This window comes from Pelecanus crispus, chromosome 1 (assembly GCF_030463565.1).
Source record: "Pelecanus crispus isolate bPelCri1 chromosome 1, bPelCri1.pri, whole genome shotgun sequence".
In the NCBI taxonomy this organism is placed as follows: domain Eukaryota; kingdom Metazoa; phylum Chordata; class Aves; order Pelecaniformes; family Pelecanidae; genus Pelecanus; species Pelecanus crispus.
In genome coordinates, this window is record NC_134643.1 from 48,208,864 (window position 1) to 48,229,406 (window position 20,543).

Sequence of the window (20,543 nt, forward strand, 5' to 3'; positions counted from 1 at the left end):
AATGTACAATCATGCAGTCATATCTGTGTAATGACTCTGCTCTATTCTATAATGTACGTCTTCCAACTTCATAACTTTACAGTTGAATGCTTACCATGTGCAATACAGAAACATTTTAGCAGTAGTTTGAAATTCATAGGTTTGTGCTGTTTTGATGTATGAACTGCAGATTTTTTATCTGGCTTATGTGTATAAAAAAGGTAGAAATACTGAATTTTCCAGGTTGGGTTTTGTTTTTTTTTTCCTCTTTCTTGTTCTTAAGAAAGGCTGCGTACAGAGATAATACTTTTCAATAAAATTTTATTTACATGGCAGTCTAGAATAGTTATTCCTTTGCAGGTTTATTGTCAGGTTAACTAATCCAACATGGTTATAATTTCATAAATTGCTACATTTGTAGAATCTTATAGATAACCCAGTCCAGGTAACGAGATAAAGATATCCAAGTAGCCAGACAAAAGAAGAACTTTATTTCACTTTCCCAATCATCATTAAACAAGAAGATTATTTAATTTTTTAATGGTTTCTAAATGCAGACTGGCTATCAGGGTTACTAAGAAATTGACTGTGGAAAGTCATTTCCCTAAAGCTCTTGCATGCTTATTGTTTTCTAATATAAAGCAAGCTTAGTAATTTTTAGTTTATGAAGAGACCAAGGATATCTTTTGTCAAAGAGAGAATTTAACTTTTAAAAAGTGTGAATTTAAACACTGCGTGTGTTTCAAAGTTAAAGTTACTGAGAATTTGCTGATATATATTTTGTAATTGAGAAATTAGTAGTGAATGTAAAAAGAAAGGAAGCTATGTGCTACTAAGGCAGAAAGTTCTGATTTAACCTACCAATGACCTGGCTTTGTTTGTTCAGATGACAGTTCTAAAAGTGTGCAGAGAGTATTCCCTTTTAATACAGTTATTTGCCGCAAGCCGTGACCTCACTGCCTGTCAGGGAGCAGGTCTGAATTGGCCCTTTCTCTGATATCGTGACATTGCTTCTGTTGCCTCGATTGTGACCTCTGATTGCATGATACCCCTGAGAGTTCAATTTAATAAGCGTGACTCCTGACTCTTAGCCAGGTCTGCCTTCTTAGGTTTTGTCAGACTCTACTTGTAGTCTGGTCTACATATGCTAAAACACTGCATAGGCTGTCATCATACCATGTGAGTTGTGTGCACTGTATTCAAAATTCTCTTTCAAGCATCTCTCATTTATTGCAAGTGGAAATATTTGTAAAAGTTTACTTGGAATAAATTTTAAAAGGTACTTCTTCCACAGTTATGGCTGCTCAGGATTTTTGGTTTTTATACCTTTGTACAAATAGTTACTATTATTTCACTATATTGCTAAGCATGTGAGTTATCCATGCATCATGCTAATTCCTAACTTTGACATTTGTTTTATTTCCCCTGTGAGAGTGTTATATATTTCTATGACTTCCCCTCAACAATATGTTTGTTCATTATAGAAATAGTAGGGGCAAATCCCCTTTTTTCATTGCATAATTAATACAGTTGCACAAGGAGACTCCTGACGAGCACCCAGAGCACTGAGATGTAGTTATTCAGGACTAGTCAGGTGAAAACTGAAGAATCTGTTTGGAATCCAGGAGAAGGTGAGTAGAAGTAAGACTTTTTAAATATCATTCAAAAATAGCTATCTTGGGTTTAGTGACTATTTTGCTACATCATTGCATTCTTTTCTCCTGTTTTCCTCCTCTTCTAGCCAGAATCCTGAAGGAGAGTCTGTTCAGAAACCTGGCTGCCTCGAGGATGATGATGCTGTTCAGACATTTCTCCAGTTTTAGTATCCCTTGATGCATTCACTTTACCAGAATGGAGAAGCTCAAAGATTTGAAAGAGAGTTTCAAGAACTGTGGTACAAGTTACAGACAAGTTTCTGTATTTACTTACATACATTTTTTGTATTTTCATTGCAGATACATACACCTTTTCCTAGCTTCTGTATCAGTACCTCTAACATACTGCTTCTAATCACTGTATTTAGCTTTTCAGAAAAGCAGAAAAATCTTGCTGAACAAAATAATGCTTTGTGCTCACTTTTGTAGTTAAATTAAAAAAAAATCTGTAAATATTACCATTTAGTATTTCTCTATTTCTTCAACTGTTTTGAAGAATTCTGTTTGCTTTTTCACTCAGATTCCTTTGTGTTAAAATTGTTGTATCTTGTATAAAAAGGAGATGATATTAGAATCTTAGAAAATAAGTTCTCCGATATAAGGCAAAAAGCAGGTATTTTCTTGTTACATTTGAACTTGGCAATGAAATGCTGTTCATTCTTCTTCATGACAGTGACTGTTACAATGGAAGGAAAATCTTGGTTTGGCCAGTTAAATCATTGAACTCATATTAAAAAAAAATATTTAATCGTATACATATTTAATCTTTAATCGTATACATATTTAATAATATACAAATTCCCATGTAAGTTAATACAATTTTAATAGCCTAATATAGTCTATAAGGTTGTAAAACTCATAATATAATCATCTGTTCCCTTCTTCTGGAGTAAATAGTGTAAGATTAGCTATTGTAGTTCCTTAATCTCAAGTGGAAGTTTGCTTACCTAATTAGAATTTATGGGATTTCACTCCTTTTTTGGATCGGACCTTAATGCTCTGTAAGTTCCTGTGCTATTTGCAGGAGCTTAGGTAATTGGCTGCAAACAAGCAAAGTTAGGAATGGACAACTGTTTTACCTTTTGTTAGGCAACAAGTAAATTATACTTTTAAGTTAATTAGTTATGGCTGTCTCGAAAGCTATTGCAAATATAAACAGAATGCACATGAGGCAAATTCACCTATTCAGAATAGTCACGGTATTTAACTTATTCCCTCCTTTTCAAACTAATTTTATATATATCTACATAGAAATATATATGTAAGTCAGTGAGTTGGAGAGTTCCGTAGCAAATTTAGCTTAAAAGTTTAGTAGAAAAGAAATTGATTCAAACACACCTACTCAAAGAATAAAATACTTACGATCAAGCTTAAAGAAGATTAAATTATGTTCAGTAAGAGAAGTGGGTTTTTTGTTTTGTACATTTTCTCATTAAAAAAAAAAATTAAAATTCTGTAAAAGAACAGGAGGAGTCAGGGCTAATTTATTCCTTTTCAACTCTGATTTCTTCATTCAGTGAGGTAAATCATTCAAACCTTCTCTGCATGGGTGGAAAAAGCTGTGCCATTGTAACTATGATCCAAAATCAATAAAACTGAGTTCAATTCCCCTGGGGCTGAATACTCTTGAATATGTGTCGGTTTCTCTAAAATTATATATTGTGTTTCAATTATTGCATTTTTCATTTCTTTACAAGCTGAAAATTTCAGTCCAATTAATCAAGAAATCTATAAAAATACTAAGCTCTTTGAGCCATATGAATTAAGGATTAACCTGGGGCAACTTACAGGCAAGTTGTGGTTTTGTTTTGCTTTTTTTACCTGTCCTTCTTTACAAATAGAATTCCCTTTTTTAATAAATCCATAAAACACTGGAATTTCATATTGTTTATTTTCTTCCGTGATGTATCAACCAATTAAGTATAACTTAATAAGAAGAATTAGTGCTTTTATGTCTATATTTATTTATAGTCACTCCTAAATTTAGTATTTATGGTTATTTTTAAGCTGGATATAAATATATAAGAATTCTGCACGCTTGGGGATTAACTCACTTTAGATGTAGAGTCTTAAGAACCATGTCTATCTGAATCTTTTTTTCCATTGAATTCAATGAGCATTAAATCAAGCCTTGTTTATACAATGTTTGGCATAAAGACAGGCCTGATCTTCAGTGGTACCTCTGGGTTTTACTATAAAGTAAATTAAAAGGCAGCCTTGCACTCAGTCTGTGTAGACTTTGTGCGTATATTTGACAATGTAGAGTAGTTCTGCTGTTATGCATTACTGGACTGACAAAGCTGTGAATTGTTGTCACAGCACCTTCATCAAATACTGACACATATTTAAAGTCAACATCAGAAAGTAAGCCAGAAAGAGTCACCCACACAAAATAAAACACTTTTAAATCAAAAATTGTATGTATACATAATAGTTAGATAACCAATTCTTAGGTGTTCATAACCGAACTACATATTGACATTGATACAATAATTTCATTATTTTGTTTTCAGTGTTACTCTGCATTGCTAAGTACCAATCACATATGGTACTCACATACATCATGTGTGTTGATGAACATGAGTTCTTAAAAACAAGTTCATATATTATTCAGATAACTATCTAGAAAAAATGTTTATTCTCAAGAGTAAACATAACAAACACTTTTTTTAATGTACATTCCCAAGCTGTGATACAAACCCACATATTTTAATTACTTGCTCATAAAAATTATGAGACAGTTATTGATGTAGTGTAAGTCAGCTTTACTAACTTCATGCTGCTCCTGAGTAATGATTTTTTTTTTTTTTTTAATACTTGGCATATGTGTCTTCTTGTCACATAGCAACATCAAATTGTTATTGTGAACAAATCTTTTGTTTGGTTTGGATTTTTTTGTCCCTTTCTTGTACTTTTAAGTCCTTCAGTACAAACAAAACCTACCTTAATGGTTGTCACACTCAATAAAAATTATTGTATTTTGTAGTTTTTGCCCTCTTGGTAGGGGACAACATAGTAGTTAGACCTCCTGCACTCTTACAAAATGTTCCTTTGTATTTGTTTTTTTGAGAATTCCTCTGGAAGATCTGATGTCTTAAATCATTTTGCTTGGTTTATTGAATTTAGAGAAAGGTATTCCTCTGGCTTGGACTCCATACGAAGTGATAATCTTTTCTTGCTTGGGAATGCTGTTTCATTACTGAGCAACTAAGCACTTCTGTTCAAGTTCTTGATTGTTTCCATCAGTTAATCTTAAGAACTGGAATGTATAGAAATAAAATCTATCACAAGATTCTGTAAAAAAATTTTTCATGTTATGCATCTCTTAATTTTCTCCTGAGCAATACAAAATCCATTCCTCTTTTTAGTAAAGAATGTCCATCATTAGGGAGTTTATTAATTCCCACAGATTATGAGAAAAACTAGACGTAGGGTGTAGGCAGTGAGGATAAGCAAAATAGGCTCAATCTACTTCCGTCTTATTTATTCCTTACATTTGCTAATGGATAAGTAAGCACAGAAACGCTGAGCATAACATTTCAAAATGTTTTTTACTACTCCTTGATTTCTTTGGTTCTTCGTGGGCCTTGACTATCCAAAGATCTCCGGGCAACTTGTGGCTATGCTCCGAATTTACTTCTCAGCAGCGCTGTTGATGAAATTTGCCCATGCTGAATGGCTGAAGCAGGTAGTACGTAGACTACAGAACACCCTTCATAGAAGACTACACAAAATAATAATGTGACAGTACAACATAGTGCTGTAAGGTTTTTTATGTACTTTTTGAACTTGTAAAGGCCTGAGTGGATCTTGAAGAGTGCTGATGGCAAGAAGTAGTTTACAACAGAACTCATCTCTTTGTGTGCATGTGGGTAGAATATCATCCCTGTAGTTTCTCCATTTTTGTAGAGTTGGGGTTTGGTTTTGGGTTCTTTTTGTTTTTTAAGAAAGAACCAACTTGGTTTTCCAAACGTGAAGCTATTTCATGTTATTTCCCAACATACACATAAACCAAGTCTGCCCTTGGGAGGCTGGACTGAGAAATGTTACTCTGTTCTTTCTAGTTGTAATGCAACTTCTGTCTTGGGAACCTGAGGAAGCCGTGTGTGTCTGTGTGTGCAGGTAGATGCTGAGATACTAAAATTTTCTTTATATATACTCTTCATCCTATCTGTTGTTGCTTGTTTTACATTTATTCCTGAGTGAATACCTTCACTTTCACCACAGCATTAATCCAATATGAAAATTTCTGGCTATCCTAATAGTAATGCTGTTTATTATACTATTACCACAATATAAGAGTCCAACGTGCTGTGGCTGAAGAGGCTGATGTTTGGATGCCTTCAATACTTGTCTTAGTACAAACAAAAATACCCAGAACAGCTGATACATTTCAACTGAGTGGAGCCAGTGACTATATAGCGTTTAATGAAAAATTTAATAAGTGCCAAATCATAGATTCAGTCACCAGAGCTTGATATTTGCATTTCCAGACTTGGAAGGTTTCAAAGAAATTAGAATCTTAACATTTCCAAATGTTTGTGCAGTTTATTCTCCTGCTTTTTCTTCTGCTTTTCCTCTGCTTTTCTATGGCAAAAAAATTCACATAGCCCTTGTCATTTACTGAGGTTAAAATAAATAACCATAACTCTATGTTTAATTCCAGTGTTAAATAACTGCTGTAGCATGCTGAAGAAGTAAACCAATTTTGCTGAATATTTCTGTGATATGAATGTGTTTGAACAGTAGTCTACATAACTCTAAATGTAATGGTTTAAATGGTACAATATTAACCAGTTCAGTCAAATGGCAGAATATTGTTTTGTTTTCTGGCTTTTTTTTTTAAAGAAATAATTCTTTATTTGGTGGGCAAGGGAATCTCATACAATTTATTAGAGAGTGTGGACATGTATTAAACCAGTGCACTACTGTCCCTTTAGTTTTTCTTCCCATGTCTGTGATTTAGTTTTAATTGACCCAAGGAACCTATTCTTACATTATTGTTTTTATTAGCCATACACTATTCAATCCCTATATCTTTCCTCAAATAGATCATCAAGTTCTTATCCCAAGATTCACTGCCTGAATCAGATCAGAACAGTCCTAAATTAGCAAAAAATGAAATCAGCAATTGCATGTGTGGCAGCTTCCTGTACACACCTCAGGTGAAATATCTCTTTAGGTTCATAGATCAACTCAGAAAGGTGTTTTATGTCTTAGGAAATATTATGATAGGAAATTGATATTGTTATGAAGGAAATTATAGAACAAAAATGATAAATTGTGTTTAACGTAAATGGAGGAGTACAGAAAGTGGTGACAGCCCATAAAAGTTGTGAAAGTTGGATAAATTGGAAGGAACAGTGTTTAGTGCTGCCTTGAAGTCAGTGCCAGGAAAGTGAAGCTTATGAAGCAATTCAAAGGAAAATGTACCATGTTGACAAGAAGAGTAAAAGACATAAGCAATTTAATATGGTGTAGTAGTTTGCAATATATTTAGAATCATAGAATCATAGAATCATCTAGGTTGGAAAAGACCTTTAAGATCACCCAGTCCAACCATTAACCTACACTACCAAGCCCACTCTAGACTAATCAAGGGTAGACCAGACTAAACCATATCCCGAAGTGCCACATCTACCCGTTTTTTAAACGCCTCCAGGGATGGTGACTCCACCACCTCTCTGGGCAGCCTGTTCCAATGCCTGACCACCCTTTCCGTAAAGAAATTTTTCCTAATTTCCAGTCTAAACCTCCCCTGGCGCAGCTTAAGCCCATTTCCTCTTGTCCTAAATTTGTGTGATCAGAGGGTTGCAGTGAAAGAGATTCAATAATCAGGAAATACTGGGAGAACATCGACACTATTCTGATATGAATAGAGAGAAATAACTTTAAATGAGGTGTCTTAAAACTACACAATTGAAGATTAAGACAGACTTGGATTTGCCTCAGTGTGGGGAAATTGAGCATAACCAATACACTAGGGATAAATACTAATTACTACTGGTAGATAGTACTTGTGGTGTATTCTGCAGAGGCAGGAACAAGTAGCAAAATAGAAAAGAATGTGTAGAAAGGCCCAAGTATGAAAACCTGTTTTCCTTCAATTCAGAAGCTGAAATTTGTGCAGTTTCAGTGGTTCAGGAATCTCAATGAAAGGGTTCAGCTTTTACATAATCTAATAACAAGACATCAAAGAGATAACACAGAAAGCACAGGCTGAAATGTGGTAACTACTGAAGCAGGATGAACTAAGTAGGTGAAGCTTTATTACTGGTGTTAATCACCCAGAAATAGAGCACAGTGTAAAAGACAGCAAAAAGTAGAAATGAAAACAGGGAAGAAAAGGACAGCCAAAATAAAGACTATGGTCTTAACTGAGAGTGTGGTGAATACCTGGGTTCGGTGCAGGAAGAATGAGTGTGAGGGTGAGGTCAAGAACAGACATGTGGTAAAAAGGAGATGATTACAATAGCAGATGAAGAGATTAGAGAAGAGAAGGAGGTTTGCAGATGGAATAGTAATATAGTAGACCTTATTTATAGTCTGGAAAAAAATCTGAAATACCTGGTAAAAAGAGAAAAAGGGCACAAGTTTTAGGAAAAAAAACTCAGAAATATTTTTTTTTGTCCTTTCACTAATTGCTTTTATAATTTTTTAAAGATGTGCTCTTGTGGGTTGATCAGCACTCCCGTGTTCAAAACTCCTTGTGATGTAATTGATAATGCATTTTTAAGCATCAAGAAATTTTGCATATCATAACCTGATGTGGTATTCTTGTGAAAAAATTCTATTTCATCTTTTATTCATCTGTGAACTCACTCAGACACTGCTATAACTATTTTTATTTAATTCATTCCAGTCCTAGAGATGGAAGTTGATTTAGTCAAAAGTTACTCAGATGAAAAAGTAACATATAAAATTTACTAATCCATACAGTATAGCTGTGTCACAAACAAGTTTCTGTGTTTTTAAGGTAGAAATGTATGTGTTTCACTATCTGAAAATTCCAGACCTGAGTTGTAGGTAAACTAACATTATCTGGAGATACTATAATTTTAAGTGAGAACAACTCTGTATCAATTACTGCCACATGATACTACAACTGTCTGGAAGTCTTATATATATTGCTAATATAAATGTATTCACGGAATACCTGTGAGCATGCGAAAGACCACTCGAAATGCCATTCTTCTTCTAAAACCAGTATTTTGGGCATATAGTGATTGCTATGTAATGCTTAGGTGTATTTAGTGACTTCTGGCAAATGTGTCAAGCTTTTTGCAGAAGAGAAGAAATTCCTTTCATTTCTCTTACATTCTGCTGTAAATTTCTGGATGGTTTTAGGGGTGGAGGTGGGGGGTTGTGGTTTTTTTTTATTGTTGTTATTTTCCTGTCTGTTTCCAAATTCTTCAGTTTCTTGCCTTGGTAGCAATGTTATTACTCATGTTGTTCTTGCTTTCTGTTCTGTGTGTATTATACAGATTGTGACAGAAATAATGCCATTGTTTGTTGACTAACATATGGAGAAAATGAGATAAAAAGTTGGATTTTAGGTTTGGGATTTCAAGATTATTAGATTATTTGTTAATGTGTATTATAACATGGACTCGATGACCTAAAAGGTGTTTTCCAACTTAGACAATTCTATGAGTCTATAACATGGCGTTATAGAAGACATAGGAGAATTTATAAAAATCCTCGCAGGGTATATATAATTTTAATTTTCATTCAGAATAGTCTTTTTATAGAGTTTGTACACTCATACATGTACTCACACACACTCCCCTTCATAATATATATTGGTGACCAGTAATGTATACCAGAATACTGACAGATAAGAAAAATTTCAATGTATTAATAGCATAGATACGAATTTTGTACCCAAGCTCAGCTACTTAATTCCTATATTAAGAGCACCATTTCCAGAATACATATTGAGAAAATTAACTCTCGTCACATATTTTTTATATTAAGGGAGGAAAACTTAGAATGCTGAAGAAATTCCAAGCCCTTCTTTCACATTGTAGGTCTTAGTTTTCTTAGTCTTTTACTTTATTTGTATTGTACTCTGTATGAAGCAAGTTTTGAAGTGAATTAAATCATCCTCTAAACACAAAATTTAACTATAAAAGGTTGGATACAGTGTAGACTTGTCCACACATTTCTCTGTTTCAAGAAACATATGACATTAAAGTTAGAACTTTTATCTTCCCATCAGCAAGAAATAGATTTAAAAAAGAAAAAAAAAATCATGGTGTTGAATCAGGTTCCTCAGCATCCTCTTGCGTATAAATTGACAGAGAGTTGAGTAGCTAACTGGGATTTGCAACAGTCAAGATTGATGTTTCCTGGGCATAGAATATGAAAACTAAAATGCAGAATCTGAAAGATTACCCTGAATGTAGATACTGCGTAACCATCTTCCTTCTTTTTGTATACTGGCTTGCTGTTAAGAACACTTGGCCTTCGACTGGGCAACATGGGTATGAAGTCCTCCTTCGACAGTGGGAAACATAGGTTTCAGGTACTCCTTAGCCTGGGAGATTTGAATCTCTGGCTTCCACATGCCAAGTTACAGCCTTTGGGTATGTTTCAGTCCTCTGTTTAGAGCTGACTGCTACAGCTGAGGGCACAAGATGCATCAATCTTGAAGAAAAACCTATGAGAAGAATACTGACTCTATCTAGAACATAGGGCACTTCACCAGTGAAGTACTTCACAGATTCTTAGCCCTTCTCCTTTAACTCACTTAATGGATTATCCAGAGATAGTCTAATTTAAAGTACATAAGTAACACCCATATTTTAAACTGAACAGGAGTCGTGCTGTCTCAGAGCATGCCCAGCAAATTCATTTGACAGCTGGAGGATGACATTATTCTAGATCCCAAAGTTCAGGTTGTTATGGGTTTGCATATTGATTTGGAGACCTAGAAAAGAATTTGTTATTGTCCTGTAATGTTTGGTTCCAGGGACATTTCAGGTGCCCAGGCTCTTTTGAGTAAGTTCTCTCTGCTTAGATGCCCAAATTCTTTAGGAAAATGGCAGTAGGTGCCTGTGAAAGCTGCACTGGCTCTGGCCGAAGTGCACAGTATGTGTATGGATGATTAATTGGCAACACCTAAAAATCATTACTGTATTAATGCCAAATGTAAGATTATTCCAATCTTAAATTATTAACGTGTGTGTCATGTAAAAAAAAGTCAGAAAGATTGGAAGCTTAGAAGTGATAATCGAATGAGGGTATGATACTTTAAATACCTCTGTGATTAATTTGATTTTTGATGGAGTTATGCCTTCTTTGATGTGTTCCTTTTTTCTTTGATATTCTAAGAGTTGTCTGGGTTTAACAATTAAAGATTATAGGTCTGATCCATTTCAAAGATGCAGTATGCTTACAGTTCTTTGGAACTTCTGTGGAATTTGTGAGTGTTAGTATTTCTGCAAAATCAGGTCCAGGTTTCTAAAAAACTCAGAGTCCTAATTTAAGAAAGCTATCAAGCAAATGCATGCTAATGATACTGATACACCAGATCCTCAAACACATGATGTTCATAAGTGGAATAGAAAAGTGATAATGCTGTGGCTTAATTCATAACATAGCATTTTTTCATAAGAATTAAAGAGAGAGATTACTAATAGAAAGTATCTGGGTATGTTCCAAATAAGAAAACAGAATACAGTTTTCTGCAGCGTTATTAAAAAAATTATTGAACAGTGTCTGCCCATTTGAGAAAAAAAGCCACTATTAACGCTAATACGGAACAAGAATACTCTGTTTAATAGCATATATAATTTTAAAAAAAAAAGCCCTATTGTGTGCACTTTTATCTTGGTCACTTTCTTGTTTCAATAATGTTTCAATGTTAACATGCAAAAATAAATAAAAGTAAATTAAAAATAAAATAAAATTTTATTAAATAAAACCGGTTGTGTTTCAAACATAGGTCAGTCAAAAATGCAAACTGCAACTAGGGCAAATTATTAACATCATTTTGGAAAAATAACTTGAACTTCTAATACTGGTTTTAAATCCCTACATAGATTTCCCTTTTAGTGGAGGAAAAGGTAAAAAACATTTTCCTAAATGTATAAATAATACTGATCCTTTTAATAGGAAGAAGTAATTCTCCTGAGAAAGATGGTAATACTGGACCAACTTATCTGTAAATACAGATAAGAAAAAAAAAATAAAGATAGTGTCTTGGGGAATTAGTCCTCATTGGGGAACATATGCTGAAAACCAGAAGGCTCAATCTCCAGGACTGCTCTTACAAAGTCATGCAGAATGTTTCTTACTGCTGTTATAAATCAGCATCTTCTTCATCTTGAGAGCTATAAGGGTACCAGTGTAGTTGCAGACTTAAATTTTCAAAATTTAAACATCAGAAGGCTGTACTCCTGAACCCGGAACAGGGGAAGGCAATATCATAAACTTAGAAAGGAAGAAATGGCTCCCACTTTAACCAAGGAAGGTGATGAACTCTGTAATTAGGACTCTTTATATTTTAATATTTGGCACTGATTGAGCAGTTTACTCCTTGAACTTTTTAGTCAGCCCTTACAACCTCATTTGAGTAGATACAGTGACTCTCCATCCAAGCTTTATATTTTCTGTCTTCCTATGGAAGTAAATAAGAGTTCTTTACATCAACTGAGGATAAATTATTCTGCCTAAGTTCTAGTCTGTGAGTCACTAGCAAGACATATGACTTCATATTCTGGACCAGGACCTTGCCTAATTTTAATAGGTTAATTACGGATTTGGCAATTGAACGCATTCAGCCTAAGGAATGGATTTGGTTTGAATAGAGATTCTCTATACCAAGATAAATGGAGAGCACAAGCAAAAGACATTTGTATTTCGGACTATGAAATAAGAAGCTATCACATTTTGACACTATTCCCTTAGAGCTAAAAGATGAAAGCAATGAGCTCACTGTAAAAGCAGGGGAAATGCAAGTGAGGAACTACATTTTGCAGCTTATGCAATCTAAATTATAATTTTTACAGAAGGAAAAGTTTAAAAAAATACTACAGGTAATCTAGCAAACCTCTTACAAAGGTGAGTTGGTGAATAGCATGTAACCTCAGTTTATGTTGTCAAACCATGAATGAAAGCTAAGGCTTAAAATAAGAGGAAACCATTTACCTCAAAGACAGTTCTGACATTCCCCTCCTTTACAGTTATTGATAGTTAAATCATTCATAGTGGCCAAATGGACTTGATACAAAGTGGAGTGACCTACCTTCTTTGCTGGTTCAAGTGCAAAAGGGCAGGTATGCTCCTACAGTTTACTAAGCACCTTCTAGTAGCTGCTGATTTTACCTATCACTGACAGAAAGAAAAATCTTTCAAAGGAAAAAAGGAATTATCAGCATGGGGGAAGATAACTCAATGTCATCTGAAATAAGATTAAGGAGAAAAACAAAATACTTTTGTACCAAAAGAAAAAAGTTTTCTGATGTCTCCTAAAAGCCCTAAGTCAAAGGTACCAAAAAGACATAACCTGTAAAGTTGGTGTATAAGGACGGGAAATGAAGTTATTCTAATCCATGAATGTCCCTATGCAACAATGATGCTTCCTCTGCAGGGTATTCCAATTCTGCCGTCCTCTTCCTTTTGCTTCAGAACGTATCTGGTATTCACCAGAATTGTCCCAAAAACTGAAGGATCTCCAGAATTGTACAGCTTTTTGTTCATAATGTTGCTGTTCTAGTCTCTGTCTTTGGGTGTCTTTTGTCATCCAAAATTAGGTAGTAATTTGTGAAAAATAATTTCATTTGTGTATGCGATTGCTTTGATACCCAATGTCAGAAAGTGCCATTAAAGTGTCTTAATAAATCATATCAGTAAAAGATAGATCAGAGGAATAACATTGCTATGTGTCCACTCTTGCATATAATGGTGCTTTTTTTTTACCTTATAGATGGGTAAATAGAATTATAAATATACATGAATGTGTATTTTTAAGCATAGAGATAGCACAGTAAGCAACATTCACAGATGCTATGACAATCAATTTATGTATAATATGTATTTCCACATATATTTCAGAATAAAGGAGAACCTTGTTTCCCAGTAAAAACAAATTTTTTTAAAGACCAATATTTAATCTTAAAAGATAAAATAAACCATAAAATTAAAAATTAATTTAAAAGTATTTCTCAAATATGTCTGAAGAAATTCAAGGAAGTAATTACCTTTTTTCTTTTGTAAAAGGCAATGAGCTCGAAGTTTATCTGGGGAACCTTAAAAAAAATGATATTTTAAAATAATAATGAAAGACAAGAGTATCTTTTTTCCTCCCCAGGTAAAAAAGAAGAATTTTCTCAGCTGGATGCTACTTTAGATGAGAAATTACAAAGGAGAAAAGACTTTACATACCAATGGCTTCATACACAGCTTTTGGATTATGAAGCAGCCAGTTCCAAAAATATGAAGTGGTGAGGTCATTGCCTTTAAATTAGATTTTTTTTAATTTTAAATTTATCTTGTAAAGTGAAACCTAGGTTAATGGTTCTAAAACAAACATGACTTTGTAGCTAGCAGACAGTACACTGTATTTCCGGGTCCCAAACATGGTACCCTTTAGAATTGGGTTAGTAGTCATTGTACAGAGACTTCCTCCATGGTGATAATGAAATGGTGCACATTGCAGCATCTTATCATAAATATCTCCATAGCTTTATGCTAGCAATGCAGTGTTTTTTCTAGTGTAAAGAGTATAGAAAAAAGTGCTTATTCGTCACATATTTTATAACTTTATTGGTATATATTTTGGGTTTATGTAATTAGATCAACTGTAACATTACCTATATTGTTAGATTTGATTAAGGAAGTAAAAAACCCACTTTTTAACTAGATAGTATGTATTTGTATTTTGTCTTCAAAACATAAACCCAACTTTTACATCTTCATAGCATACCTTAGTAAAATGTTATAAACAAGTTCCTTCTATGTCTAATTTTGGTTATTAAACAGGTAAAATATCAATACAGTTAAAGAAAAGGTTAATCTCATTCCCTAAACTAACACGAAGACATAGTAAGTATATTTTGGTCGTAAATTCAATATAAACCATTGATATCTTAGTGAAGTCATTAGTAGACACAATGCCAAGCACCTCTAATAAAACCAAACAAGGTGTCAGTAGGCAAGCAATGGATTTAGTGTAAGCTTTTTAAATTTATTTTCATTAAAAATGTATTTAATTTGTAATGAAATGGACTGCATATTGTTATGTTTAGTATGGAAAAATATTCCACTTTTCTAGGTTGTGTCAGTGACTGTAGGAAGTATATGCAGCACATATTCCTTAGAAAATATTTATCTGTCAGTCATGTTCCATAATAGTGAAACACTCCAAGTGTTTGTTTAAGATAACTGTCATGACTTTTAATTTGAATGAAAACACTGGAACAGAACATGTAATGAAGTTTGAAAGTAAGAAGACATGGAAATTTAGAAAAGAATTTTTTTAAATGTTATTATGTTACCTCTGCAGGTGTGTGCTATGCACTAGTATTTGTACTGACATTTTTTAAGATTATGATACCATTTTTGAATGTGGCAAAAGTCCCACTGATCTCCATTGGAACATCACTGGTAGACTGTTTAGAACAGCTGATACATTTATGTAACTGAAAACAATTTCATTCCTATGTAAAGTAATGTGACAACTGATTTGGCTATAGTTTATGTCAGTACATACAAAAATTCATGCATGGTTGCATTTATTGACATTTATATTTTTAAATTAGTATTCTATCATAGGAATAAGCAATATTAGTTGTTCATAATTTCTTTATTTTAATGTTAAGTGCAAATATTTTAATATTAATTACTCTGATACTTTAACATTATCAATTAATATTAATTATTCTGATACATCTTAACCATGGAATTATTTTAAATAGTATAATTTCTACTTAAGCAGGAGTGTTTCCAGGAAAAGGTTCTGTCCAGGTTTTTTTAGTGAACCCAGTACAGTGGGATTTATTGAAATTTCTATTCTACATTTTTCCCAGCTGTCGTTTTTTGCCTGAGTTAGATCCTGCGATACGTGACGGTAGACGAGTACAACTTGTGGTAAGGACTTGTTTCCTTGTGGGATTTTGCAGAATTCAGCTATGCCTTGATGGTGTTTTCAAATGCATACTTTGTGTAAAAACAACCAGAAGACTTTTTTGACTGAATATAATTCTTTAATGTTTTCTCTATTTGGCAATCAAGTCACCCATTGATGGAGATCAGAAGAAAATGTTTGAGCACAAGAACCCATGTGTGTACATAGGGTTCTAGTTTCATAATCTGATAGTGGTTTTGTTTTTAAGACGTCAAATGCTACTGTGTGTTTTTTAAAGCTTATAAATCAACCTTTTAAAAACATTTAAAAAAAATTAAATATGGTTCAGCACTAATTATATTATTGACTGAAAACATGTATTCTTGTCAATCAGACAAGTTTAAATGTTCTTTAATTATGTAAGTCACATACCTAAATCATTCTAATATGCCCACAGTGACATTTATTAAAAGACAGTAAGTTGCACTAGTATATTAATAGGGTGACATTATTAAAAATAGTGTATAAAATCAGACTTATTCCTACAATTTCTTTTCTATAGTTTTTTACATCATAAAATGCCCTCTACTCTTTTAATGATTCATTCTTTTCTTTGCAGCATTTAAAAAAAATGTATTTTCTGAAATGGGTGGTTCTGAAGGTTGGCAGGAGGGGGCCTATGAGCAATTTAACAATCTGAAGATTTACAACATTAAAAGGCTCAGTGTCAGAGATACCCGAAAGTTCCTTTGATAGTGAGCAGTGTTATGATGCCTACAGGCCAATTTATATTCTCTTTCTATACACACACACACACACACACACATATATATGCACATACACGTATACACACACTTCACATTTTATTGCCAAATTAGCAATATTCTTGTTGATATAATTATGTGGGGCTTAAAAAAATATGGCAAAAAGTTACAAACTATACAGAATTAGTGTCTTATATTCATATATATACTGTACATTGTTGCATAAAAGGTATTTTATGATTCTATTGGGCTCAAGCTGCGCCAGGGGAGGTTTAGGCTGGAAATTAGGAAAAATTTCTTTACGGAAAGGGTGGCCAAGCATTGGAACAGGCTGCCCAGAGAGGTGGTGGAGTCACCATCCCTGGAAGTGTTCAAAAAACGGGTAGATGTGGCACTTGGGGACATGGTTTAGTCTAGTCTACCCTTGATTGGTTTAGGTGGGCTTGGTAGTGTAGGTTAATGGTTGGACTGGATGATCTTAAAGGTCTTTTCCAACCTAGACAATTCTATGATTCTATTTCCCAGTCAGCTGATGTGTCATATGCCTCATTCTGTACTCTGAGCAATCTTGACCCTTTCTAACCTCTCTCTTCCTTAGCTTCACCCCCTATGCAGTATGCATGTTTTGGAAACACTTCCATAAACTTTTCTAAAATTCACTGCTGAAGAAATGCTTTTAAGACTTAGATGTTAGTATTACTATTTTCTTTAAGTCAGATTTCGTCAAAGATTTTTCTCTGATGTGGGGTGTGTCCAGTTCTTAGGTTGCTGTTAAAGTTTAGTGTCTGAAATCATGAACCAGGCAACCGTTGTGATGGGTTTTGGTTGCAGCAGCGCTAATAGTTATTTGTTAGGTAAAGTCTAAAACAGTAATTGCTCTAATTTGAGCAAATCATAATCTAATAATGTTATCTAAATTACACATTATGTAATTATCGGTAAACATATGTGCACATAGGTAGATTGTATCTTATTTACAGTAAGCAGTTCTGTCCACAAAATACCGCTGCAATCCCACAACAGTATTATGTGGTGTGCCCACATAACTGGCAATGTTATGGGCTTGTCACAGCCTGTGCCACATAATTACATAGCTGTTCCACATGAATGAAATACAGAGAAAAATGCAATAGAAGGTCAAAAAATAGCAAAAGGAATAAAATGTATCTCTAATGCAGAAAGCAGTACTGCATAGGCAATGAAATAATTATGTGGTTTGTACACATAGATGGCTGGAGAATTACGGGTTTGAAATTTCTATGGGTTCTCTTAACATTTATAGGTGGAAATGTGAAATGTGAACACACTCCTAATGCTTTTGCACAGTAACTCAGTTAAAAGCTACGAAATCATATCAAAAATAAAGTTAACACTTATCTGCAATCATTATCAAAAAGTAGGAAAAGTTCTGGTAAACTGAAAGAAAGAGGAAAATATACGTTTAAAAAAAGAAAAAAAGAAAGATAATTAGAAGAGGAGAGCATTCCTGGGCATTTCCAGTAGTTTATTCATATGTCATATGCTTGATCAAAAAGTTTTCTGGTGTGTAATAAAATCCCTAATTTGTATGTGTTACATAAGCCTGCATTCTGAAAGTACTAATATCATTTTCTGACTGATGTATGTGCACATTCCAAGAATTTAAAACATTCTTTTTCATGGATACAAAATGGTATTTCAATGCTTGCGTATTACAATAAAGTCTTAGCCCTTCTCATTGGGGAATAAACCTTATGTAGTAACCTGCAGTAAATCTAAGACCTTATTATGATAATCTTGATCATTTAGATTATTTTGCTTACTATTGCTAAGTGCTTAGGAAGGCACGCTGACTTACAGTTTAAACTGGGCACTTGAAATTAATATGGTTTTGCTGAATGACAAGTAGGATAGACTTCCTGATTCATCTTTGTATGTAGTTTAAGTTACCTATATGGTTAACCACTTCACTGTTAATCAGTATCTCCAAATCATTAACATATAACTTGAATTTAAACGTACTTTTTCCCTCAGAAGGTTACAGAACATCTTGATAATTTAACATAGGAATAGACAAATATGCAGATGCAGAGCTCTATTTAAGGCAAAGATTCCTCCTCATTGAAATTAATTTCCAATTAATTGGAAAAAAAGGTTTGTGGTAATAAAACTAAGGGCAAAAAGTCTAAAGAGTTAAATATGGTGATCACTGCAGATGGAAGTCCAATACTGCACTTTGTGAAAAAAGTGTACCAGTATCTTAAATTTCTCCCAAATTTTTGGCTCTAAGCTATAAATGTAAAAGGGAAGGTTTTAATTAGCTTCAGAGGACTTTCAATCAGGTTCTTTACAAACCTGAAATTAAGTTTGCTCCAGTGATTAATACAACCTTAACTATTACTCTGACTGGAATTGGGTGAAAACACTTATCTTTCTTTGAAAGAAAAAAACAAATATTTTACATCAGAGAGCCAGACAGCCCTGTTAAAATCTGGCATATAACACTGAATATTGTTGTCTATGAGATGATGAAGCCTCAGATTCTACGATGATAAGGACTGGATAATAATTCCGTGGAAAGGTTAGTTGTTTAAAATACTGTGGCCTCCTGGGTCTTTGGGAATTGGGACATTAGAAAACTTCTGCTGTGTATTGAGGCAGGTTAGATGGAAATAAGAGTGATCAATTCCATTGGTTTGAATCTCTCTGAGCATCACAATGATTGCATTATTTCTACTAAGGAAAGACTAAGAACTTTCTACTTAAAGATTTTGAACATACAGAGCTCTCACAAGCTTAAAGCAACTGTAAATATTAAGGCCAAAAATATAAAGAGTCAACAGGATAAAACTGTTACTCTTTTCAAAAAGTTTCTTGGCACTGCTATGGAAGAGAAAATAAAATATTCATGTTTACAGCAATAATACAGCCTGCTACCTGTGCAAAGCGAAACTTTACAATCATGGTCATTAAACATATAAAAGGCAAGCGTCAGAAAGCAAGCGATAAACTTTCTGTGCTGACGCAAAGGGTACGCAGTCACTAAGAAAGAGTGTAAAATCTCTGTATCTTTGGAGTTGTTGGCTTGAAAATGCATGAACTTTTTAATGGATTTTACATTAAACAGCGACTGGGTAAAGACAAAGAAATGAAACAGGTCTCCGTTTCATCTGAGTTCTCTAAGTTAGCCTGGACTACAAAGCCTGTCTGCACTGGTGCAGTGCTGCTCTTGGTACAGTGAGCTGGTTTGAACAGGAAGTCTGGAGATCGTCTCCTCCAGAATAGCCTACAACTTTATAGCAATGGCATTTTCCTGAAAAAAAGGGAGCTGCGGGATTCAGCCCCCTGAGGAAGGGGCTGAGACCCAGTCTCTCAATTCCCGATCGAGCAGTCTAGCTACTACGATATTATGCAAAAGCTTGGCGACATTACCACTAGCGTAGTCTTTCCTTTTTGGTTGGTTGGTTGGTTGTTTTTATAAAAAATGGACTCTGCTCAGACACCTGGCTTCTGAAAGGATTTGGGGCTCTTCAGCCCAGAGAGAGGAATGACTTAATCTGCCTCCTGGACTCCACTTCTGAATGTCCAGAAACTAGAAAATTTAAGTATGTCCTTATGTTCAGTACTTCCAGCTGACTAGCTCTACACTGGGGATTTTGTAGCTTGCTCTTCTGCAGTATCTGATTTTTCTCTGTCATTGTTACTGGCCCTCAGTATCTAGTCAACAGTATTTTTAGATGGCTGCTTTTGATGTTGAATAGCTTTTCATTTCAAGGAAAGGGAGTTCTTGTTGGGTAAATGTGAAGTCTGCATTTGTGCAAAACTAACAATCTACCATTTACAGTGTGTGGTATCTTCCAGGTCAGTATTTTTAACCTTTGCCCTACATGTTCCCAAAACAAGGACCCCTTGCTAAAATGAAATATGATTTTCATTTCTGTTTTGCCATATTTATGTGCAGGTACATTGCCTCATGCCAAAATGTACCACCACTGAATGTTAGAAGTTTATAATTAATATAATACTCTTACCTAAAGTATAATTAAAATGCTATCTGATGGTTATGGTTAATTAGCAAAAAACTAAAAGATTAAA

The 20,543-nt window shown here is 34.1% G+C and overlaps 1 protein-coding gene across 1 annotated transcript in view; it reads left to right on the top strand.

The window, feature by feature from the left end:
* LRRIQ1 (leucine rich repeats and IQ motif containing 1) overlaps positions 1-20,543 on the top strand; it is a 114,019-nt gene that overhangs the window by 77,650 nt on the left and 15,826 nt on the right. Inside the window, exons 23-24 of the mRNA XM_075725825.1 lie at positions 13,951-14,083; positions 15,668-15,728. Of these exons, the coding sequence (XP_075581940.1) occupies positions 13,951-14,083; positions 15,668-15,728 (194 nt within the window). The remainder of the gene's footprint in view (positions 1-13,950; positions 14,084-15,667; positions 15,729-20,543) is intronic.